The sequence below is a fragment of the Hyalella azteca genome, unplaced genomic scaffold, assembly GCF_000764305.2.
Source record: "Hyalella azteca isolate HAZT.00-mixed unplaced genomic scaffold, Hazt_2.0.2 contig2627, whole genome shotgun sequence".
Taxonomy (NCBI): domain Eukaryota; kingdom Metazoa; phylum Arthropoda; class Malacostraca; order Amphipoda; family Hyalellidae; genus Hyalella; species Hyalella azteca.
The window spans coordinates 148,509-174,494 of NW_025932894.1; the positions used below are offsets into that span (position 1 = coordinate 148,509).

At 39.4% G+C, this 25,986-nt stretch overlaps 1 protein-coding gene across 1 annotated transcript; it reads right to left on the minus strand.

Moving 5' to 3' along the window:
• Positions 1-2,948: 2,948 nt before the first annotated feature.
• LOC108673333 (transmembrane protease serine 9) lies at positions 2,949-24,692 on the minus strand. The gene is made up of 20 exons (XM_018161143.2): positions 24,612-24,692; positions 23,919-24,057; positions 23,381-23,549; positions 22,833-22,999; positions 22,036-22,131; positions 21,636-21,775; positions 21,120-21,287; positions 16,283-16,408; positions 15,915-16,053; positions 15,177-15,345; positions 14,362-14,528; positions 13,684-13,779; positions 13,318-13,460; positions 12,358-12,528; positions 7,345-7,483; positions 6,538-6,706; positions 4,867-5,033; positions 3,743-3,838; positions 3,389-3,528; positions 2,949-3,122 (listed from the first exon to the last, which is right to left on the minus strand). Exons 1-20 carry the CDS (start codon positions 24,657-24,659, stop codon positions 2,949-2,951), a joined length of 2,823 nt encoding a protein of 940 aa, XP_018016632.2. The 5' UTR covers positions 24,660-24,692.
• Between the last annotated feature and the right edge of the window lie 1,294 nt (positions 24,693-25,986).

Genomic DNA, 25,986 nt, shown 5'->3' on the forward strand with positions numbered 1-25,986 from the left:
AACTACTAAGCAGTTGCCACTGTCATCTACAGTGGCAACTGTACCAACTTTTGTAAACAGCAGGATGTAAACAGCAGATAGAGCGTAAACAGCAGATAGAGTGTAAACAGCAGGATGTAAACAGCAGGATGTAAACAGCAGGATGTAAACAGCAGGATGTAAACAGCAGGATGTAAACAGCAGGATGTAAACAGCAGGTAGAGTGTAAACAGCAGGATGTAAACAGCAGATAGAGTGTAAACAGCAGATAGAGTGTAAACAGCAGGATCACTTGATAGACACTATGATCCATCAAGTAATGGATCATAGTGCCGCAGCTCATCTGCATTTTGTGTAGCAGATATTCTTCAGCGTCTGATTATGTTATTTAGCTCTTAACGCCGTCTATAATGTTGTACGGCATGAAGACGCTAGTCAGCAATTAGCTATCTTGACTACATTCTTTTGTACTGGGAGCTTATCCTATATAATTATATAAATCTACGTTTTTTATCTACATTGAAATTAGTTGGCAGACCCCTGTAAAGTAATTTTAGCCCGTCGGCAAGGGCGTTGGCCAACTTTTTACTTTATACTTCTTTAATGTGTTTGCAGACTGAAATTAAATTTTACAGTGTTCTATATCCTAATTATTTGCATTAATTACATATTCGTGTTAGATTAACGTGAAGACCATCTTTGATGGTACGCGGCCAAACTTAGAATATGTTACAGCGGTAACAATAGAAAATTTTATTCCCCTTCCCAAAAAAAAAAAAAACAATTTTTAGCGCATTTGCTCATTTATGGAAAAATGCCCTGTTATGCTCGTAATGTCCGTCCGTCCGTCCGTTCATCCGTCCGTCCGTCTGTCCGTGACTTCACAGTTTTCGTCGATTTTGAGAAAATGCGCTCTCTGTCACTCACTGCAGTGAGTACTGAGTTATATATTTTTATATCCTGTTCTCCAGGATCACGCGTGTCCTGCATATTGCACACTGCACAATGTATCTGTGGTCGTGAGCATCTTGAATTTCAGATTTGGTGCTGGCTCAGGTGTGAAGAGAGCGAAATATTTGAAAGATATTTAAAAAATATAACTCAGTACTCACTGCAGTGAGTGACAGAGAGCGCATTTTCTCGTCGACGAAAACTTGAGGTCACGGACAGACGGACGGACAGACGAACAGACAGACAGACAGACGGACATGGCGAGCACAATAGTGTATTTTTGCCATAAATGAGAAAATGCGCTAAAAAGGATGCACAGCCGAATGTCGTGCATTCAAATCATTTGTTAACGAATGTACGAATCAATAGGTAATGAGGAACATTACCTCAATAGGGTCATGTTAATACCAATAAATTATCCAAGAAAATTACAACAAATGGTTACAGGGGCGATTATACTGTAATTATTTTTACAAAGGAATTTAACCTGATGTAACATTAGATTTAACCTGATGGATTAGAGATGTGTATACAGTACCTCCATTTGTGGACTTGACCGAATGGAAACAAAAATCGATCAGTATATGAAGCGATCAAGTTTTTTAATGAATAAATTAGAATAATTCAGGACTTAATTTTAATATTAATTGCTCCACCTACAATTAAGGCTGAATAGAAGACCACCGCAACAACGAACGACCAGCTGATGAACATCGAGTTTATCGTTGGGACTTAACTTTTTCCGTCTAACAATTCGCTTGAGGGACTAACTGCATCACTTGAGAAATATGACCACCAGTTATTCATTCCCAAAGCACTTGATAATTGTATGATACGCGTCTTATATTCTTTATAACTCAGAAACTTCAACATCGATTGCGTTCAACAGCTGCCCAAATTATTGGCTCAATAATTATAACACTCACTTTCACTTTTCCTCCCTATAAAGTCGGCTCGTATCTACTCGGTAAGCTCCAAAATATTCAGTGAGATAATTCCTGTGACAAAAGACTATTTTCGTTTGTAACGAGAATCATCGTTATGCAAATTAATGTTGGTTATGATTATAGTCGAGACGTACACCAATATATTCATCTTGCGCCGGCAATTTTAATCTGTCAAGTATTGCCCATATTTCTCTGTGTGCTTCTTAGCAAAGTGCCCTACTTAAAAATATAATTAAAGTTGAAAGTTTGAGACTGTCACTTTTTGTTCGCGGGAACATGTTTTTAAACACTATTACGTCATTCTTCGAGTAATTCATATTAATTATTGCAGCTTGAACTATTGGTCTATGATGCCCGTAAAATAGCTTTGGATATATTTCCAAAACTAATTTCAATCGCACTGAATTTGACTCATTGTCTCTCAAGTGTTTTTCTCTGGAGCTTCGATGGTACAATTAGGTAATTATACCAACGTCAAGCGGCTTGATTTCATTTTTTAGATATGCGATAATGTTTTTAGTTTCTTTTGGAGTTACGTGCGTGCACATTCCAACCAAAGGCATTTTAAAACTGAAATATCATTGAATCGTTACTTGCAGAGGTATCTGATTTTTAGCGCATTTTCTCATTTATGGAAAAAATGCACTATTGTGCTCGCCATGTCCGTCTGTCTGTCTGTCCGTCCGTCTGTCCGTCCGTGACCTCAAGTTTTCGTCGACGAGAAAATGCGCTCTCTGTCACTCACTGCAGTGAGTACCGAGATATATTTTTTTATAGTTGATGAAGGCTTGGGTGACCAAGGCACCCACCAGCCTGATCTCTGTCAGCAAGCTATCTGCTGAATATTACAGTACGACATGATTCCATAGCCTCATGTCGTACAAAGCACGTACAAAGCAAACTCAATTGAGCGGCGTGAAGGACGTGGTGAATATCATAGCGCGTTGCAGGATATAAACATTATATCGCTTTATTCTTAGGTTACTGAAATCACCAATGGTTAAAAATTTTGATCTATTGGCAGTTTAAATACTTTATTTCAATTTAGCGCTTGAAGTTAAATGAATGAATTCAAGAATCAACAGCGATGCCAGTTATATCAGAGATCCAGTCGAGGTAGTGGGTGACGCGGGTGTAAACAACCGGGACTCCGGTTTCGCAACCGGTGCTGGAGCCGTAGGATACAATGCCGCGGGTGTAGGTCTGGCCTCCGTCCACATAGTTCATTGGTCCACCGGAGTCACCCTGGAATAAAGGGAATGGATTTAGGCGGTCATGAGAAAAGTACCGTGATCGTATCTGTATCATATATCTAGAGTCTCAATTTATTACCCTGCTTGTAATGTTGAAATAGAATATAGTAACTTACAAAATTTTTATTCCAGCATCATCGCCATTCGAGCATAACTAAATAAGTACGTTGGATATGTGAATTAGAGACCCGTTCTTTGAGTGCTCCGCAAGCCACGCTATATCTGAGTTTTTACGAAAAGTTTGAATTTGAAACTAACATCGCAAGGTCCTTTGTCGCCGGTCGAGTCGGTACAGATGACGTTCGAAGTCACGAAGAGACCATAATTGTCGCGGCAGACCGCGTTGTCCAGGACCTGCAAAACGACCTGGAGCAGCACGTTGCTGGTGGAGCTTTGACCTGGTGAATTTAGATTCGAAACATCAGTGTACCGATAATCAGCACCCCCTTTGACTGATATACTAACATTTTTCACGCCATTCTGATGTCGTCTTCGAAATGTTCTGTTGCAGGTCATAATAGCAGAGATATTGACTTCAAAATAAATTCTGCAGCATCTGATTGACAAAAGAAATACATAATGTACTCATTTTTCAATTTGTTAGAGTCTCACCGTCAGAAATGCTGCCCCAGCCAGTAACGATGACTTCAGTTCCAGCTACAAGCTCGGGAGCGCTCAAAGAGGGCAAGCACACTGGTGCGATATAATCTGGAAAATGAGGTAGATTTCGAGTCTACATGATAACTACATAATGCATAGAAATGCTAAAACTTACTTTTTTTGACACCAATATAAGGTATGTATGTACTGGTACAGTTTTCTTATACAATAATATTGAACCATTGACATGCAGTCTCATTGCCCACGTTGGAGATCTGGGTTTAATAAGGCTGTTAAAGTTGAGAGACAATTAAAAAAGATAATTAATATTTCATCGTAAACTTATACTACCAGCTCAAACAATGAACGGCAAGTGAATCTGCTGTTAAAAATTTTTTTACTTATGTTATCTTTTTTGACAATGAAATTTCGCGTAAATAGACATGTCATATATTAAAAGAATCGTATTAAATCGAATTTTTGAAGCAATGTAGTAAGCGAACGAACGTCCCTCACATGCGTCTCTCCACGACGCACGTTGTTGCGTCCTGTTAGACAGAGACTCGATTGTACGATACAATACGACGTACATTTTTTACCTCCTGCTCATTAACCTTGATAAGAAAAAGAAAAAAAAAATAATTTTTTAAATATAGTTTGAGTAATTGGCCTCTGGTGATTCCAAACTAAATTATTACGTTGAGTGCGGTAAGACCCACCTATGCTGCCAGATGGCCTAAAAAATGTCTAATTAATAAGCGAAAAAGGCCAATAATTCAAAAAATACTTGTAAATTTGTAGGTTCCGGTGCAAAATTTAAATTTTCATTTTTTCCGGACTAAAATTTAACAAGGTAGTACTGCCATCACAATTTTTTGCCGACAAACGCAATAAAAAACTAAATCGCAGAATTTGTCCGGAAAAAGGCCCTGCAACCCACCGGTCGGTCGTGTCGCACTCAACGGTGCCCAGACCCAATAAAAATTTACAGACGCGGACGCTTCTGATTTAGATTACAAGAACCTGGGGCGACTCTAAATTTACGGACACGTCAGCTTCTGAGTACCAGAAGCTGGGGACGACTCTAAATTTTCTTAGAGGAGTGACTGCAGTATATCAGCCGACGCTAATCTCACCAGACCAGACGAGAGGCTCGGGTAGGCGGATGACAGCGATGTCGTTCCTGACTAATATGCTGCCATAATTTTCGTGGATTATGAAATTCATGGAAGTCATGGACACTTGGGAAGGCTCGTTCTGCTGGAGATTGTGAGCACCGGCGACCACCACTACTTTCCTAGCACTGTTAAGGCAGGAACATTAGAACAATTATTCTAGAGATTGTTTCCCTCAACTACAAGCTTCTATATACCTACAGTAAAAAATTTGGTCGAATATTTCAAAAATGCATTGAACTCGAAATTTTAAATTAATATCGCGTTATATAAATAATAAATGTTGACGCCTGAAGAAGCACTGGCAACATCACATCTATGGACTTCTAAGCTAAATCTCAGTTTCAAAGATGAGTGTTCCATTATTCAATGTTAATATTGAATCTTTCCTTCGGCATGCCAATAGCTGACCAATATGCGACATAAATTGTGATGATTGCCTATCAAATATCATTCATATGAAGTATTTCAGAGAAGAACATTCTTATGAAGTATTTTAGCAACCAACCATGATTTAGACACGGATGCGTTTCGCCTGAAATGATTTCATATTACTAAAGCAGATATTGTTAAGAAGTGAGGAAAAAATCAAAAATTTTCAATGTGTGGAAATTACGTTTTTCTTTCATAATTTTAACATCTTTGCCTCAAAACATAATACAAGTTAATTCTAGATGATGGACACCCAATATAATAAATTCGTATTTATTTAGGTATGAATTCAATATGAATAATTTATGAACCAAAGGAACGAGAAAGATTCAATTTTTTACATATTTATTAATGTTTACTATGTTTTCCTTGTGCTGCACGGCAAACATCTAAACGGTAGCCAACTCGTCCCACACACGAGAAAGCATATCTTCTGTTACGGAGTTAATTGCTGGTAGAAGCGTGACGTAAACAGAGTTGCTGGTAGAGGCGGGACGTAAACAGAGTTGCTGGTAGAGGCGGGACGTAAACAGAGTTGCTGGTAGAGGCGGGACGTAAACAGAGTTGCTGGTGAGGCGGGACGTAAACAGAGTTGCTGACAGAGGCGAGACGTAAACAGAGTTGCTGGTAGAGGCGGGTCGTAAACAGAGTTGCTGGTAGAGGCGGGACGTAAACAGAGTTGCTGGTAAGTTGCTGGCAGAGGCGGGACGTAAACAGAGTTGCTGGTAGAGTCGGGACATAAACAGAGTTGCTGGTAGAGGCGGGATGTAAACAGAGTTGCTGGTAGAGGCGGGACGTAAACAGAGTTGCTGGTAGAGAACTCTAACGGCCTTTTCTGCAACTACCGCCACCGCCCAATTCGCGTTTCAATTGGTTAAAAATTTGATTTTTTATTTCCATTGGTGTATAAATTATTCATTTGAATTTATACCTGAATAAATACGAATTTATTGTATTTTCCTGATTGTATTTACTGATTTTTTCCATATTGATTTTTAATTTCGTCTCAGTAAAATTTTGCATAAATTACAGCTGAAATCTAATCATCTGTTATCTAATTTTAGACGCATCCACCCGAAAGTCATGAATGTTGAAAATTCTTTTACAAAAAATTCTAGAAAAAAATATGTCATATCTCTAGAATAATTATTAAAGTCTTCTTTTAAATAATAACTAAATGTTTTTTGTTGATATCCTCACCCGTCCATGCAGTGCGCAGCTGTCAGAATCCATTGGTCATCAATGATGGAGCCGCCGCAGAAGTAAGCGTCGTCGATGAAGAGGGCGACCATCCAGGGGTAGGAGTGCGGCCATGCCTCCTGGCCTCCCGAGATGCGGTCTTTGAAAGGAACGACACCGCAGCCAGAAACTGGCGAAGACATGTTAGATTAAATGATGCCGATGATTAATTACTTCCCTATCGTTGCAACAGCCTACTCAAACATAAGACTCGCTGGAATAATAATACATGAATTCAATACTTCTTTTCATGATAACCTTCAGTAATAGTTACTTCATTGAATTCACTGATTCTGCGGTCATTGTTAAAGATAAACTAGAAGGAACTAAAATAGAATTTAAACAGTGGAAGGATAGAACTAGTTTCGGCATATACAAATAAGGTACGAGTACGGCATGTTCTAATGACGCTCTACGAAAGTATTGAAGTTTTCGAAACAACCAATTCATGCAGAATTATATACCATCGAAGAATTATTTCACATTTCCGAAAAGTTTACTTGTTTAGGAGATGAGCTATATTGAATTTATCGAGCCCAATCATGCTTCATTTAGAACACAACGATGCACATACAAAGTCTGGTACCGGGGATGTACTCTCTTGGGGCGTTGGACTCTTAATAATAATTATTAGGTTTCATAATAATGATTAAGACTCTTTATAATTTGGCTGAATATAAGGTACATGTTGAATGGTTCTTATCTAGAGCAGCTTAAACTTAGCACAACTGAAGCCTTCTTATTGCAGTATCACATCAACAAACGTACCCAGTCTGGTGCCGGGGGTGTAGACTCTGGGGACGTAGGACTCGATGACCTGCTTGTAGGGCGCGGCGTGCACGTTGGGGGAGACGGTGAGGTGACGTGGGGTCCAGCGCCACTCCGCACCCGCCGCGGGGTTGCCCGCCTGGTCAAAAATTAACATTACTTCTGACATTGATCTAAGCTCTATACAACCGTAGCGTGTGTACAAGCATGGACAAAAAATCAATATGAGAGACAATCACGGAGAGATACATGAAGCGAGTAAACTACACGACGCAGTCCGTTCTGACGATCACACACCGGACGAGGAAGCAACCCTCTAATTCTTCTACCTGAGCAACCTCCACCTCTTTACCATTCGCCCCAATATAGTGAAGCATTTAACGTTTATTTCACACGCGGGACAATTAACAAAATTTACTGAATGTTTGTCATCGTACCGATAAAGAAATTAAGAATAAAAGATTAAATACCAGGTTAATTAATTAATAGTTTTGCGCAGACCATTAACTGAAAAACGTACAGCTTTGGCTGCGAAGAACACAGCGGCAACGACGGCTGTCTTGATGAACATTTTCATGTTGAAATCTAATACTCAATTTCTTACAGATCAGCCGTCGATCATTTATATAGACGAAGCTTTTCACTCGAGGTATCGAACAGGCCCTCAATTGTTCCGTAGTTCCCATATAACTGATCATTCTTAGATAAGACTATTTTAGTCATCCTGATTTGCACGCTCTTGACAATTATCAAGTTCACCAGCTGCTCGAATCACCGGCATATCAAACCCGCTTATACAGACTAATACTCACCATACATAAATTTTTTTGTAGGAGCCTTCCATTCCCAACAAACACGCAGAATATTTATCGATTTTTCCTCCATAGATAAACTGTTGCAGATTAGAACAGAGATCGGTAAATTCTAAGAATGCTGCAATGAGGCATTTTATTTAATGGATGTATATAACTATGCGTAATAATTTAATTTTCATACATTAGTATAATTGCATATGATTGGGTTGCAATATTCAATTTGTATAACGAGTTTTACTCGTGAAATGTCATCATGCAGATAATAATAATTAACTTCATAAATTTTAATATATAAATTGGTTACTGAAATTTTTCTATTATAGTTTAATTTCAAATTACACACTTTTTCCAGCAACCACGAATAATTTTGTTTGCAGCTCTAATCATCGATCAAGGAACTATAGCTTTTCTAAACGTCTTGCCGAAAACCATGTACATTTTCAAAATAAAATACGGTCCTGTTGCTCAAATTGAAAATCATAAACTCTCGTCATAATTTTTAATGCCGTGCGAAGTATATTATTAGAAAATTTCATTAGAAAGAGCAGTAACGTTAAGACTATATTTAGCTTTCAAGTCGTAAAACTCTTGAACTAAACTACGATCACTCATGCGCCCGGGAACATATTCATCGTTTATCACAACACTTGCGGAACCACAAAAGCGGCGCTTACAGTTGCAGCTTTCACACATTGCGACAAATACCGCGCGCGTCAAAAATGCCGCGGCAGTATTTACCGCGTAATCTTTCGTACGGGGCGGTTTTTAACGCTAGTATCTTTGTCTTCCAGTGCTCTTCTCCGCAAGTGGTCCTGACTGTGTATTAATGGCTTCTCAGATGAAAGGAAAGAAGGCTCTCCTTTTATACATGCTGTATAAAAGACAGCAAAGGAAGAAAAGAAGGCGGTGCTGGATTCACAATATAGTGAATTTAAGGCCGCAAGAAGGTGAATTTGCCACACTGTTTGGAAGGCAGCGTTGTTGGGGACTAATCAATAAATAAACATCATCTGACCCCGAACACTTGGCCAATGAGCGCAAATAAAAAGGATGAATAAAAACTGATAAATAAAGAACTATACTAATAAATGAACGATAAAGACAAGAATAAAAATTACAAAACTATAAACCGTGCGTCTTTCTAGCCCTTGCCTAATAATTCCTAATCACGTCCTATGTTCGGAGGCTCGCTCTGTGGTGGATCACATAGCAATGACAAGTTACATGACGGATCTACAAGAGGTGACTTAATAGTTCACTCAAAAAGCAAAATGACAAAACCGTAGCCTAACTATCTATGAAATTATTACATTGAAAGGCTATCCCTAACATCGTTTACAAACTTGTCATTACAAAATTAATTCACTACTCATTACATTCATTAACAAGAAGAATGAGTTTCATTATCCTTACCTCTTTTAGTAACTGGAGCTGCATACACCCTCGCCGACCCACTGTCTGTACCGCAATAGGTAGTGGTGTCGGCGTGAAAAACCGCCCAGTGTGAAAGATTACATTGAATACCATTGCTAGCTCAACGTCGCGGCAAATCTACCGCCGCAGTTTTATCAGGAAACACGTGGGCGTCAGGCGTCAAATTCTACGCCGTGTTTAAAAGCCGTCGTGTGTGAACAGCAGTGTGCATTTCTTATGTCCGCTAAAGTCCGACGGCAAATACCGTCGGATGCTGGCGGTATTTACTGCCCTGTGTGAATGGGGCCTTACACCATAGACCACATCAGCGCACCCATCATCACTTGTTACGGACGAAAAGCCCTCGACATTACTTGCTGACACGCCTTTGGTAATCAAATCATCTCTATTTATGTAAACTGCCGAGTTAACAGCTGAACGATCTAAAGATTCACGAAACTTACAATAATATTCTGGCTGTGACGCTCTTCGATCGGCCAACTTACCAACACGAGCACGTCTGTAACGTGAGCATTTCCGAAGAAAGTGCAAACCTGAGCCACAAATGAAATACTGCTTCAACCGGGTACGGCATTCACGACGTGCGTGACCGGCGCGTAGACAGTATTCACAAACATCGTCATCAGATTTGGAGCACCGGCCATCACGCACTGCACGGTCGCCTTTTCTTCCCCGAGGGTCTTTTGACTTGGCCTGGGCTTTCGAACAGTGAGGTCGAAGACGAGAATTATCGTGCTGACGAAAACTGTGGGATTCTGACGTTTGATGACTCTTACTTGATTGCGGTGTCACGGATTATCTTGCGTCGCCCGCAATCGATATTTTCCTTTAGAGTTACTTCGCTGTTAATCTGGAAATACGGCACCCATGTCCTTTTGAACTGGCGTAACGTGTCTTAGCATTTGCTTGGCAAAGAACCCTCCCTCAGCACGAGTCTCGAGAAAAACCATGTAAAATGATCTATATTTTCCTGGACAAAATCAAACTCTTCGTTTCGAAAAGGCGCAGAACAGTCTCTGCCATGACCACTTGCCATTTTCAAACGGATATAAACCTATAAATTGTTTGTCTTGCAAGCCTCTCACTTTCAACTCATAAGAATGTCCTAGGTTCAGAGCCCTGCTCCGTGGTGGATCACATAGCAATCAATTAACGTACCTCCACGGCAAGAACACTAGACACAATGATTGACTAAATACTGTTGGAGGTCACGGCTAAGGTGATTGAAAACATTGCAACTCAAAAATTATATACATAGCAATAAATTAAATTTATTTCCTCTACAGTGTGTACTCTGACGGTTCGCTCAAACGAAGGTGTTTGCCGTTGTTCTAGGATCTTTCCACTGTTGCTGTTGTGAGACGTCGATACATTCGTGTTTGATGTTATTGTAGTTGTTGCCCAGCGCCCGATCCCGACGTCACTGGTCCGGCCGAGGCTAGAGCCAACGAACAACCGCAGCGGGGCCCTTCAAAGGTCCAAGGTGTTATGGGGTGTTGGGGCAGTCGAAAAAGTTAGGCCCGTAATCCGGTGAGATATGAAAATAACTGTAAAAGTTGCTGATGTTGTTGATTACGCTTATGTAGCAGTTCAGAAGTATGCAGTGACCGGAGCAAAGTTGAGCCAGCGTCCGTCTTGCAGATCTTGGTAATGATTGTTGAGATTTTTCTATTTTTGGGAGTGGAGGAGGCCAACCGTTGAGCAGTACCGGTACGCGGTACACGGCGACCACGTAGCTCGGGCAGCGTTCTAGTGGAGGGTGTTCCTGGCTGTTATAAGGGTTGCACTGTTAATCTTGATTGATTCTTGACTGGCTAAACAGCATTGTTGTATTGAGTGTAAGAGTGTCTCTTGTTTTGCGATGTTGGTGGAGCGATCTTGTACTTTGTTGGCAGCCATGTAATGGGCTGAGGCAAGGCAGAGAGGCGGTCTGTGTGTTTCCTAACGGTGAGCATTTAATATTCGGAGTGGAGATATTGTTCGGCGGTTGTATTGAGGCAACCGGTTATGGTTCTCAGAGTTTTGAATTGTTTGGAGACGGGTGGTTTTGGCGGAAGAAGTGGCAGGAGATTAGGTTGGGCTGGCGTAGTCAATTATTGGGCGGCCGATGGGTTTTTATGTATGTAGTCGAGTTTTCTTAAATTGTCCATAGGAAGTGCCTAAGAGGGCTTTCAGTACGTTGCTGCGTTTTGAGGTTTTTTGAGGTGCTTTGGATATATAGTAATTGAAGAGGGCAGGTGACAGAACGGAGCACTGAGAGATGCCTGTGTGGATAATACGCTTGGCTCACTAGTAACCCATGGGTGTTGATTTTTATTTGCGTACTACTCTTTAAAAAATGATTTCGCGTTTCATAATCTACAACAGTATGAACGTTTCATGATCTACATCAATAGTATGAACGCTTCATACTGTTGTCTACAACAACAGTATGAAGCCAAAACAGTATGAGTTTTGGCTTGCACAAGTCAATCACTCAAATAATGATGAAATCTAAACATGGATACATAAAGTTACATAAAATGTGACCATCACATATTATTCTTAAAATGTCAATGCAATGACAAAGCAACAGATCGATTGAATTTGCGATATTAAAGTGATCTCAACCATTAACTGAAGAAATTGTCAATTAACACTTCAGGAACATGAAGCTCCCTTTGTATCGTGGGAGTCACTCAGTAAAAGGCTAAGAAAAGATCATTTCTATAGGTTTTTATAAATGTATTTTGATTCAATTCCTGAAAATAAAAAATGTAATTCAAGAATCAATGGCGATGCCAGTTTTTTCCGAGATCCAGTCTAGGTAGTGGGTGACGCGGGTGAAGACATCCGGGTAGCCGGTTTCACAACCGGTGCTGGAGCCGTAGGATACAATGCCGCGGGTGTAGGTCTTGCCTCCGTCCACATAGTTCATGGGTCCACCGGAGTCACCCTGGAGTTTAGGACATGCAAGTTGAGAGTCTCGAGAACAGTGCCTCAATATATATACTTCGATAGAATATTGATATGATTCAAGAGTTAAATTTCAATGCAAAACACTAGACAAGATTGAAAATTAAAAAATATCTATCAATCATATCCGGTAAAGAATCTTTCTTTTATTAATCTTTTGTAAATTATAAAAAATTATTATTTTTCAAATATATAATTCTGCGAATTTGATGATTTATTTGGAACCAGCAGGTCAGCAGGTTTGCTAGCCCGAGCTCGATAATTCTTACATTTTAGGACCTCGTTGTTCCTGTAGCCCATAATCCTGTTTATTGTAATGAAACCTATGGATGTTAATTTAAAAATTACTTATTCAAACCCAACATTTACATGGTCCAAAAAACTCCCATTAAATCTCTTTTCATAATATGAAAGAACCATCTCGAACCTTGCAAATTAAATTAAGAAATACCAATCTAAAATTAAATTTAAATTTCTATTAACTTCTTCCCGCCCATTTTTTAATATCTTTCTACATTCACCAAGAATAAATTTAAAGCTTCAGGCATTATATCGATTCAAGAGAATCGTATGTACGCACCTGTACAGCCACTCTGTGTTTACGGCTTCAAGTTTTAAGCGCGCACAAAACACAAACTTTGACAATTATTTATAAAATTCCCAAAATAAACGACTTGAAATTTGATCATTCACTGAACATGTGACCCAATCATCTAACGAACGATGATCTCTTGTTTGGAATAATCAGTTTTGAAGAATTAGTGCTCACCATACAGGTTCCCTTGCCTCCCGTCGAGTCGATGCAGATAACGTTTGGAGTCACCGATGCTCCTCCGTAAGTGTCCGCGCACACATCGTTGCTCAGAACCGGCACGACGACCTGGCGCAACACGTCGCTGATCGTGCTTTGAGCTGTTGAAATTTTTGTATTTTGATCGTCACTCTAATAACATTTCTGATCCATCGGCGTACATCTTCACAACCATTTTGTAGTTTTGATTTAATATCATATATGGTTTTCAAACATGTATGTAGATAGTGTTAATAGGTTCAAAGTATAATGATCGTTTATATCAAGCAGCCTAGGGCGCACGTTTAATACGCATTTTTTTCACAATCTCGGTTCAGATCTCACTATCAGAGGGACGTCCCCAGCCAGAGGGGTTGACCAGAACTCCGTCCTGGAGCTCCGGGGCGCTGGCGGCGGGCAGGCACACGGGGGCAATATAACCTAAGCACCAAAATAACGATAATACTTAATAAAAATAAATGATATTCCAACTATACTAAAACTTAGCTTCAAATATGTTTTTTATAATTTTATAGATGCATCTTTTAAACTTACATATGATAGAATCCGTTTGAACAGCTTCAAGTTCAGTACATGCACGAAATCTGCTCTGCGCAGTTATGTTCAAATTGAAAAATTAATTAAAAGAGGATTCGTAATTATAATCAGACTCAAAAAAAATATATACCAAATTGAAAACTGCGACGAAGAAGGCAAATTGGGGGCTTTCGTTTACCAATCGGAAATTCCATTGACCCCCATATCAATGGGCAATAAGCACAACAGCGCGAATGCCACTTCAAATTAAACAATTTATAACTCTATTGCGAGCAGGAACTAAACCAGTATAATAATATTTTGCACAACTATAAATTCGATTGAAAATATAACGTTAGGTATCAATTCGACTGAAAAAATAGCGTTAGCCAATTCGTGACCCATTATATTGTGACGTACCATAGTCGACCGAATGTAGGTGAGCGTACATTATTAGTGCGGTAACACAACCGAAAAAATTCTTACTTGACCAAACCAGCGGCTCGGGTAGGTGGATAACGGCAATGTCGTCCCTGATCAATGCATCGTTATAATGTTCATGGATAGTGAAGTCGGTGGACGTGAAGGTCAACTGTGTGGGCTCGTTCTGTCGGACATTGTGGGCTCCTGCGACCACCTCAACACTGGCAGCTCTGTTAAGACATTTGCAATGAGACATAGAGATAATTTCTCCTCGCCTTAGGGTACCCACACAGTAAAGGCAGGTTTGCCCGCACGGGCAACCTGCTCCAACCTGCCACAAGAATGAACATAGGATAATAATGTAAGTGTTAACAGTGAAAACCTGTACGAATAGGCCAGTGCCAGGCCTATTTATTTCAATTTCAGGTGCCAGCCTCAGCAGGTAACTTGCTTTCACTGTGTGGGTACCATTACAGTTGCTTACCAGAACAAATGAAAGTATGTAGAAATCTCAAACTAGTTACTTAACTTGGTAATTTAGTTATAGACCTAGTACTTGGATATTCGTTGGCGGCTAGATGATACCAAAGATAAATACCCAAGTATTGTAATTTTTCACTGTGGGGAAAACATTAGCTGGAAATATTCATGGATGTTACAGGCGACGCTGGCAATAACTGCGGCAAGAACGGTAACTGCGGCAAGAACGTAATTAACAGGCGATAGTGCTGTACCGAACAGCAATGTTAGCATTTGGAAGTTAACGCGGGCTTCTCTAATCAAGAGTATAACTAGAGCAATAAGTAATGCACAGTCATTTTAGTTTTAGAATATACTATACCACACAATTACTTGAGTATCATTTTTTATATCCTTACCCGTCCATGCAGTGCGCCGCTGTCAGAATCCATTGGTCATCAATGATGGAGCCGCCGCAGAAGTACATGTCGTCGATGAAGAGGGCGACCATCCAGGGGTAGGAGTGTGGCACGGCCTCCTCGCCTCCCACAATGCGGTCCTGAGCGGGTACGGGGCCGCAGCCCGCAACTGCAGGGGAATTTCAGACCAATTTATAATTTTATTCCTGCTGCTTCCGCCTTGCTCGTTAAATCGCAAAATTTTGTTCCTCAAAGTTTTTTATTTTAGCCATTTTTCTTTGGCATGCAGAATTAATTACAGTTCTTGACCAATGAAAAGTCACAAGTCACACAGGGACGACGTTCATTCACAAGTTCCGTTGCATGTGAGGAGAATTAATGATATTAGTAATCTTAGGGAGTTCGTGATTGAAATATCGTAATTTTACGCAGAAGTGACAATATTTTCCAGGGAAAGACACAGATAGACAATAAGTCAAGCAACGCTTAAAATATTAACTTTTTTTTAGCATTTGTGCCTTATTCACAAACCGGTTAATGAACGTACCCTGTCGGGTGCCGGGGGTCTACTCTCTTGGGGCGTTGGACTCTTAATAATTATTAGGTTTCATAATATTGATTAAGACTCTTTATAATTTGGCTGAATATAATGCAAATGTTGAATGGTTCTTATCTAGAGCAGCTCAAACTGATCAAAAGTAAAGCCTTCTTATTGCCGTATCACATCAACAAACGTACCCTGTCGGGTGCCGGGGGTGTACCCTCTGGGGACGTAGGACTCGATGACCTGCTTGTAGGGCGCAGCGTGCACGTTGGGGGAGACGGTGAGGTGACGTGGGGTCCAGCGCCACTCCACCCCCGCTGCGGGGTTGCCCGCCTGGTGAGAGATTAAAGTTACTTTCTATACCGATCGTGTTACCCATTTGCGATAATTTCGTTCGATATGAACTGATAGCATCTTTTAAATACTTGATTTAAGGCTTATGCGTAAATTGTTATACTTCAGCCTGAAGCAAAGCCAATGCTGCTGCAAGCATTAAAGCTATTAATATTCAGCCATTTAGCGTAAATTATAAATTGAATAACGTAAAACATAACACACTTACGGCCACTGCTGCGCAGCAAGCGAAAGCAACGACGACCGACCTGATGAACATCTTCAAGTTGAGAGCCAATAAGCAAGTTGCTATACTGATATGGCACTGAGTCTTATATAATATTGGCTTCAATTGAGTCATATGACAACATCATGCATGATAATATGGAAGACATCCCTCATGGGAACGAATTTATTTCTGGCATTCTCCTTCACACGCCCCGACAACTATCGCTATCACCAGCTGCCTGACTTGCCAGCTTATCTGTGGGCAATGCTGGCACGGCCTCTCTATTTCCTTTGGGTGCGTGACAATCAAGCCCTCTAGTGATACGACAAGAACATATTTATAATAAGAAATTGAACAAGGAAAATTGTAGGGATCTTAGCTGAATATTCAGGTGTACTTTCGGAAACAGAGGGAGAATAAGAATAATAGTAACTAATGTGTGGGACGTAGAATAAGTTAAGGTTGACTATCCCGTAGCAGTGTAAGAATTCAGAGCTGACTTGTTGTGGGACCAAAGCAAGGACTAGTTTAGTGAATTCAGACAACTGCAGAGGTATGTGTAACTGTCGATATTTATCAATATTGTATTTAATTGGTGTGTTGATATTATGTGAGATATCTGGTAGGGAATTACCCGACTAATTGTAACTTCGATTTTGTTCATGTAGGGAGAAGTCAACCCGGATAGAAGATCACAAGAGGCTATCAAGAAGACTCAGTGTTGTGCATATATAAATTGTTACTGTGATGTGAGAAACCTCTACTATGCTGTGCCCTAGCATATGAAAGAAGAGAGTTCTGTACCATATTACGATACCCATGTTCGCGTTAACTTGTTCGATTTCTTAATCTAAGTGTTCACTTTTCATTAATATTAAATTAATTGTGTTAACTCGAGATCATTATTTAACCCCAGCACGAAAGATCATTACAAAAATAGTAATAGTAAATAGTATTTAAGGCTACAAATTACAAGCGACGTTAATTTGTCCAATACCTTTTGCTTCAGCGCATGTATTTGAATGGAACTTGGAAATATTGCTCTTTCTATTTCGAAATTTGTTCATACGTACAGTATGTGTTTGATTTTTTTAAATTCCGTTTACATCGCTTATTTTACAATTTTCAGATAAAGATTTCTAAAAACAAACGACTGGTACGAATTTCAATTACGTTCTCGTTTATTTTTCATGCAGAAAATTTATGTGTTATATGGAGAGATCATTACTGAATAGATGGAATACTTAATTACATGATTCGGCCTAGTACAATAAATTCTCAGATTCAAGCGTGGTTAACACAGAGCCCGACCCAGAACTTTCGTGACCAACAACTCATCTACTCTATTATAATTCAATTCTCCATTTCCACTCCAATTCTATAGACTATAGAGTGAGACTTCCAGCGTGCGTCTCACCTGAGGTGGCGCCGTGAGACTTCACCTGCGCGGCTGCGCTCCCTAAGCACTAAGAAGTTAATACCAAAAGTAGTAAAATTTGTTGCAAAATAACCATTTGAAGAATAAAAAATACAAATACATGTTGAAACGTGCAGTAATATCCGCTATGTTTAATATTCTCAAAACAGTTATTCAGTCATGTAATGTTATTCTCAATCAATGTTGAGCATTCTCATGTCCTCAATTCAAGTTTACAATTTTCAATTTTTTATAGCAATTCAGATTCATTTCCAATATTCCGCTTCATAATGGGTTCATGATCAAACGGGAACCTAGAACTTTCTAGACAATGCACCATTCGAATCAAATACACCCTTTAATTGCTGCTGTCTCGTGTGAAACACGAGGTTATTTATGCAGAGAAAATCTTATGTCCCTGCTAGTGGCAACATCCTTATATGCCTTGTCGTGCGTTCTTGCAAATAGAATAGTTGACGCAGAACTAGCCCGAAGCAACATTGACGTAAGTTTTTAAAATGAAGCAATTATGTGTTCATTGCTTTGTTCATTTTCTGAAACTATCTTTGTTTGTGAATTCTGAAATAATAGAAAGGAAATGTAGCTTTTAGAATTGACTCCTGTTTTCTGGTTCCTTGCAGTTTTAAAAAATATGTACCCTAAATACTGGTGGCTGTTACCCCACCTATGGGAGATTTTTTTTATCCCCAGATAATTACAGAGAAAAAATGGGCTCAAAATTATTATGGCTTAAAATTAAGTAGGTTCTAAATAATAACGGGCTTAAAATTAAGTAGGCGGCACATTTGCGTTTCATTACACCCTGTCAACACTGACTAACCATTCCTCTACCATCCATTATTCTGGTACGTCTATATAGTTTCCTTGCTATAAACCATATCTCCATCATCACTGATTGCTCAAATAGTTTCAGTTGACTTTGGAATGAAAATAGATTATTATTTTTGAATATATCAAATTTCAATACTTGTATATTTTTCATGCTTAAATTTGCACAGTAAGTTCATTACAATACTGTTTATTAATCAGCTGGCATTTTCTTGAGTTATGACAAAAGGAGACGAGATAGTTCGCATATAAGCCCGGCCTTACTGCGTAGTCAAGATTACCAAGATTGGAACAGCAAGTTGGAGGGTTCTAAACCCCCAACTACGTACGCGGAAAAATTCCTATGCAAATTGACCAGATGACAGGATGGAAAAAAATTGGCGACAAACCAACAAGGATCAATTAAAACTGATGCCGCTATAACATATTTCAGTGGCTCTTAATTACTCATAATACATTTTATTTTTGCATAGTTAACGAAAAACTAATTACAACCGCAATTCAGACAATTTGTAATGATAAAAAAGTATGATAAAGTAACTGTTTCAATGATTTCAATAAAGTTAAATTTCAATGATTTCGAGTATTTCTAAAACCGTTGACTAGTCTCTGGACTCTGCTCGAGTTAAAAATTTAGTTAATGTTTTCAAGGACTGGGCTTGCATATCTTTGATTCATCGCACGCCTAAAAAACAAATTGAAAATCTCTTCGCCGAAACAATCACTAAAGATAGACACAATTCAATGACATATTCCCATACAAGGGACCTATCCTTTCGTGCATATAGTAAACATGAAGTGTGTTGCGGGCGTCTGGCTGCATGCCGGCAAAAAAATTCTACTATATTTCACTTATAATCCTAAAAAATTTGGTTGCTTCGTGGATCAGATTTAATGGAATCAATCAGAAAATTGATTGCGATTCAAGCAACGAAATTTATAATATAACTTAGAATCATCTGATGTTTATGGCTCTGTAAGGATAAATAGGCATTTCCAACTTAAAATTGGTTTCTCCACTAAACATGGATCTATCTCCTGGTATCGTGTGAAAGAAAAGGTCTGCACGACAGTGCACGTCTGCACCCAAGCCTTGTGCTCGTGGCAAAAGGAGATAGGATTTTGAGCGTGATGACCTGAACGAGCATTCAGAGTCACAGTCGGTAACGGTAAGCTGCTGCGCGACACGCTCAGTATTCATCGATGTTTGTAAGGAGAGGAAGAGGGCAGCAAGGTCGAAGAAGTGAAGGTATAGCATATATAGTATTGTGTTGTTTCAGTAAAGCATACGGCAGCTCAGTTGGTATTGACTTTCACATATTTCCATTACTTACTTGCCAAAGCAACAGCTAACAACTATCAACAGAATTGGGCCCAGCATCCGCTTAGTATTCGACAGAGAAATCGAGACGTACGAACTGAGGAGGAAAATAAAGTTCTGGCCCCGCCTCACGATTCGTGAAACTTTGTAAAAGCGTCGTCGCTGGAGCTAAACGATGGAGGTACTAACAGTTCAAGTAACACTACAGCAGCTCAGAGAATCTGTAAATGAGAATAATATATCTGAAACAAAACTTGGCGCCTACGGAACTGTATCAGAAACTGGGCGACCGAAGACTACCTCTGATAAATAATCCGCGCATCGAATAAAAAATGCCTTATTTGCGATACAAAAACTTCGGTGAAACCTCGTTTTAGGATAATCGGTTCGCACATTATGGTGAGAGCCCTGAGGGAAGAAAAGAAAGAATATGTGCTCATGCAGCTACGATTTTTGTCTGAAGTCGCATCTTCATCGTTGATGAACGATTGCGAAGCCGTTTAGTTAATTAAAGCAATACATATACTGAGTTTTAGTCTTTTACACGCGTTGATAAGCAGAGAAAACGTAAAACTGCATACATCGAACTCAAGTGAGCGGAGGAGGCGCTTGAAGAAACAAGTTTCGACGATCATACGATGAGATCTTGTAGTGCGCCAAAATTTACGAGTTTCGTTTTCTGATTAATCATCCCTTTCCCTTTAACTTGGAAACAACCTAGGAATTTTACATCTTATTTGCATTTGGTCCTTACCCATTATCAGCAGGCCGATCCTCCCAGCAAGTTAGTTAGGAAAACTCTAGGTCGTTAAAATCAGTTTCTATGTAATTATCTGAATAATTGGTGTTAGATATAACTTATTCCTTTAATGAAGATTATTTATAAGATTCACTTTTATACAGGTGCCTACGTTGCCAAAGGTATCATTCACATTAATATCCCATTACTCATTATTTATCATCTAAGACCTCCTTGTAACAAATTTCTATTGCAATAAAATCCCGGCATCCAATCTATTTAATTTCCAATCTTGCTCCCTGCGTGAGTAAGGACTGTCACTGACCTCACAATCTCTGTAACGACGGATGAGCGGTCGTAATGTGGCTACCTAACATTAAACTAACACTATAAGTTTTATGAGCATATACCTATGAGAGTTCATAAAGCATTCATATTGGGATAAATAGTCTGATCCACATTATTTTTTCTGAGAATTTATTTCAAGTCTGGTCCTGGAACTTGATTATGCGTCGATGGCGATGCCAGTTTTTTCAGAGATCCAGTCTAGGTAGTGGGTGACGCGGGTGAAGGCATCCGGGTAGCCGGTTTCACAGCCGGTGCTGGAGCCGTAGGATACAATGCCGCGGGTGTAGGTCTTGCCGCCGTCGACGTAGTTCAGGGGTCCGCCGGAGTCACCCTGGAGTTTAGGACATGCAAGTAGAGGGCCTCGAGAACAGTGCCTCAATACTTCTTATGGAATATTGGTATGATTCAATTTCAATTCTTTAGACAAGATTCAGAATTTAAAAAGTTCTTATATTCACATACGACAGAGAATCTTTCATTTCATAATCGTCTATAAATGAAAAAAGTAATTTCTCAGATAAGTTCCCGAGTTTAGTGAATTTATTGATTTATACGCATTTTATAAATTCAGAGGCGTAAAATCTGCGTTATCAATGAAATAAAATTTCACACGTTCATTTAACGTATTATCCACTTGGTTCATGTTTAGAATGACCAAGTTTGAAGATTTAACGCTCACATTGCAGGTTCCCTTGCCTCCTGTAGAGTCGATGCAGATCACGTCAGGAGTCACTGAGGCCCCGTAGTAGGTACCACAGACTTCGTTACTCTCAACCGGCACGACGACCTGGCGCAGCACGTCGCTGATGGAGCTTTGAGCTATGAACAAAGAAATATTACCTTGGAATATTGGAATGTCCTTATATATAAATCCTTGGAATGTCCTTATATATAAATCCTTGGAATGTCCTTATATATAAATCTTTTAGTTGGAAGGATCTATGAATACGTATGTAATAAGCAAATGTTCAAGCAGTAACAATAGTTTCATGCAAATTAAAATATACAACTTGAAAGTTTGTAGCCACCAACACGGCGTTTTATTTGAATTTAAATCTAAATTGTACGTCATGTTTTACCATCAGAGGGACGTCCCCAGCCAGAGGGGTTGACCAGAACTCCGGCCTGGAGCTCGGGAGCGCTGGCGGCGGGCAGGCACACGGGCGCGATTTCGGCTGAGGAAAAGGGACATGGGTCCTCAAAACTTTTTACATCAAAGATGATTGGTAACTCGTTATAAATTAAAAGTGAGTGTATGGATAATTCAGGTTTTAGTACAAATCTATCGCATGAAAAATAATAGTACGCAGACGCGCCAATGCAAACATAAATTTCAACCAGTATATATAGATACGGCCGAATCAATATCAAACACAATTTCAGCTAAGAATCATGCTGCATACTGCACAGCACACAAATTAAATAAAAATAATACGAGTTTAAAAATATGTGTTTAAAGACAACACTTCTAAAAAGGCCATTGTCTCTAATGTTACACATGTACAATGAAATTCTTATTTTATTTTTACATATTAAACAAAGTAATTTACAACTTTTTTAATATTAAAAAAAGTTTTAAATTTGCAATATTATTCGTTCTATCAAGTGATGCATGCATTGTCTCCGACTTTACGCAGGTGTACAAAATTTCAGATTGATTGGACGAGTAGAAGTGTGTTAAATATCGATTATTTAATTTGTAGCAGACAAACAAACAAACAACAAGAAATGAAGTTAAAGAGAAATGTTGTAATAGTCGTCCGATTATCAGCGGCCGATCGTCGGTCGCTTGTTTGGGCACCGATTTGATTTTATTGATCGTATTCAAAAATCTATTTTTGAGAGCGGCGTAACCTTGAAGCAAAGCAACACTCACCCGACCAGGTTAGCTTCTCAGGCAGGTGGATGATGGCAACGTCGTTCCTGATAAGGATGCTACCCCAGTCTTCGTGGACCGTGAAGTCGGTGGATGTTAGCGTCACCTGAGATGGTTCGTTTTGCCGGATGTTGTGGGCACCGGCGACAACATCAACACTTCGTGCGCTGTTGAGTGAACACTAAATGATAGGAAACAATTCTTCTTATTGAAGGTTCCGTTAAGAATTTTTGTCTATTTTCATCTAAGTTGAAAAAAGTTATTTAGAAAGTCCGTGCATATATGAATCGATTTTCTCGTACTATCACTATTGTTTGGTTTTAAATCCTGGGGTTTCTAATGGGCTCAAAATTATCCTTGCATGATAATTGGAGAAGATTTTCACAGTAAACTTCGAACATCAGCTCATGAAAAACTTAAAAATATAAATAGCTCACTTCATTTAGGTATTTTCTGAAATAACCGAATATCGATAAAGGAAATTCCCGAGCAACACTACAGTGTAGTAATTATTCATGCAGCCTCATCTCCTAGGTTGAAATCCTCACCCGTCCATGCAGTGCGCCGCTGTCAGAATCCATTGGTCATCAATGATGGAGCCTCCGCAGAAGTAAATGTCGTCGATGAAGAGGGCGACCATCCAGGGGTAGGAGTGTGGCACGGCCTCCTCGCCTCCCACAATGCGGTCCTGAGCGGGTACCGGACCGCAGCCCTCAACTGGAGGCAAAATTTTAGCTCGAATGATTGCAAATAATTTGATCTTACAAACCCCACCTATCTCGTCGAAAGGCAAAATTTTTTGTCTAAAAGTTAAACTTCTTCTTTCAGCTCATGAATGCCAGTTCTTGACTGCGGAAAAGACACTGAGTCATTCGTTAATTCAGTTGTATACGAGGATATTGGATAAATCTTCTGTGGTTAGTGATTGAAATATCTAAATTTTACGTACAGATGACAATCTTTTCGGGGGAAATGCGCGGATAAACATTGAGTCCAGCAAAGCTGTCGAGCAAAAGATGAACTACTTCTTAAAATCAACTGCTTTGAGTAGCTATGCCTCATTCACAAACAGGTTATCGAACGTACCCTGTCGGGTGCCGGGGGTGTACACTCTGGGGACGTAGGAATCGATGACCTGCTTGTAGGGCACGGCGTGCACGTTGGGGGAGACGGTGAGGTGACGTGGGGTCCAGCGCCACTCCACCCCCGCTGCGGGGTTACCCGCCTGGTCAAAAACTTACTTTTCAACTCACGATAATCATAATTTTAACCGATTTAAGGAATTACTGATGTTCAACTTATTAAAACAATCATCCATTACGTTTTAATTGTCTGTTTGTGGCCTCACAATATTCTTCCTGCTAGCCTATCAAATACTGTATCTCTTGCCAGATTCAACGTGCATACTTTACATAGTTCTTGCAACACGCATATTGTACATCTCCCCTCTATCCGTCTATATATAGACTGATAGAGAGTATATATATAGACTCTATGTATCTCCTTTATATCCGTCTCTACTAGTGTTGTCTTTTTTGGGATCGAAATCAAACTGAACGAACATTTGCTCTAGTATTCTTTGGTGATAATTAATTTTCTTAGTTCCAGAAATCAACGAAAAAATCTAGTTTTACTACAAAAGTCTTCGTTTCATTAAACAATAAATTTTTATAGCAAACGTGAAAGAATTCTTCTAACCAAATGTAAATCCGTTACCTAATCGTATAAATACTAGATAGATAGTAGATATTAGAATCATGAACTCAATAATATACATACAGCATAAGCGGTGCAGCAGATCACAGCAACGACGACCGCCTTGAACATCTTGAAGGAGAGACCTAAGACTTGGTTTGATGAAGCATACGGCTAGATTTATAGCCGTGTTTTTACTTGAGACAGCTGAAAAATTTGGATTTGTTCCCAAGCAACGGGGAATTCTTAGGAAAAACTCATCACAATCTTTCTGATTCACACGACAGCAGTATCATGTTTGTGCAGTACAACTACCATCTCGTGAGAATGCTGTCTCATCCTCGTAAGATTTCCCTGCGTTTCGTGGAAAGGTAAATCTTCTCAAATCAAGTATGTAACATTTGCTTGTAATACTAATCATGGCATCTTTTTTTCAAAAACATCATTTAAAACATCAGATCCACATTTTTCCAGATGTATTAAAGCCACATCCTATAAATTTTAGTTATCTTAAATCTTAAAAATTTTATTTAAAATATCATCCGTCAATTGAGAATCTGTGCACTTGATACTCTGGGGAATGGATTCGAATTTTGTCACTATTTTTCCCACCTTTCCTCAGTGAACTCGCGATCATGGCTCAAACTTCAGACTCAAAACGAGCCTACTTAAGGACCCTTGCTGGAATTTGTACCTGCATTTCTATGATTTGAAGGATGTATCTGTGTCGTGATATGCATTACGTAATCACTGTATTTAGATCGAAATATGCATCAAGTGTAGGACTGTACCAGTGGGTGCGCCGTACCTGTACTGCTATGTATGCACAAAACAGAGGACTGTATTAGTGAGTGCACCATACTTTAAGGTCTGAACGTCGTGTTAGGTTGATTTAATAGGGATCAAAGTAGAGGCTTTCTAGTGAATATCGTACCAAAGTCATTTATGACCTCTTCATACAAATTTTAAATCTTACACAAAAATAAAAAAATGGCTCGTCATGTACATCAGTGTATTTCAGACACATGCCTAGAATTGCCAACACCCACTTTACTCTTCGAAACGTTTAGGTTAAAAATGAATAGAGCGGTGTGGGGCTTTTTGCTAACTTCGAATTCTTTTTTGCAGCTGAATCATAGCCTCCTTAGTTGGTACACGAAATAACAATTATTGACCTTGCTACAGCCAGCCTCTGTCATGTGGAAGAAGACAGTAATGCAATTGCGATAAGAAAATAATGGGTTGCGATTATTAAAAATTAAAGCCAATTACTGTGTAAAGTGGGTTTTTAATTCAGAACTCCTGTAGAAAACTGAGGGTATCCTACCTTCACTTTGTAAGTTTCATATCTCATTGGGTTCCTCTAGTCTAAGTATTTCTAACTGAACTTCCAATTTGAATTCATTTAATGAATCTGATATTAGTTCTCAGTAATACGTGCACGCGCGGCAGTTTCGTA

Excerpts from the sequence above, each read along its gene's own strand:
- LOC108673333 (XM_018161143.2), bottom strand. The coding sequence starts at position 24,659 with ATGTTCAAGGCGGTCGTCGTTGCTGTGATCTGCTGCACCGCTTATGCT. Across the intron at positions 23,000-23,380 it reads GCGGCGCACTGCATGGACGG|CGCACGAAGTGTTGATGTTG; the intron begins GTGAGGATTTCA and ends TTCACTCAACAG. Across the intron at positions 6,707-7,344 it reads CACCCCCGGCACCAGACTGG|TTTCTGGCTGCGGTGTCGTT; the intron begins GTACGTTTGTTG and ends TGTCTTCGCCAG.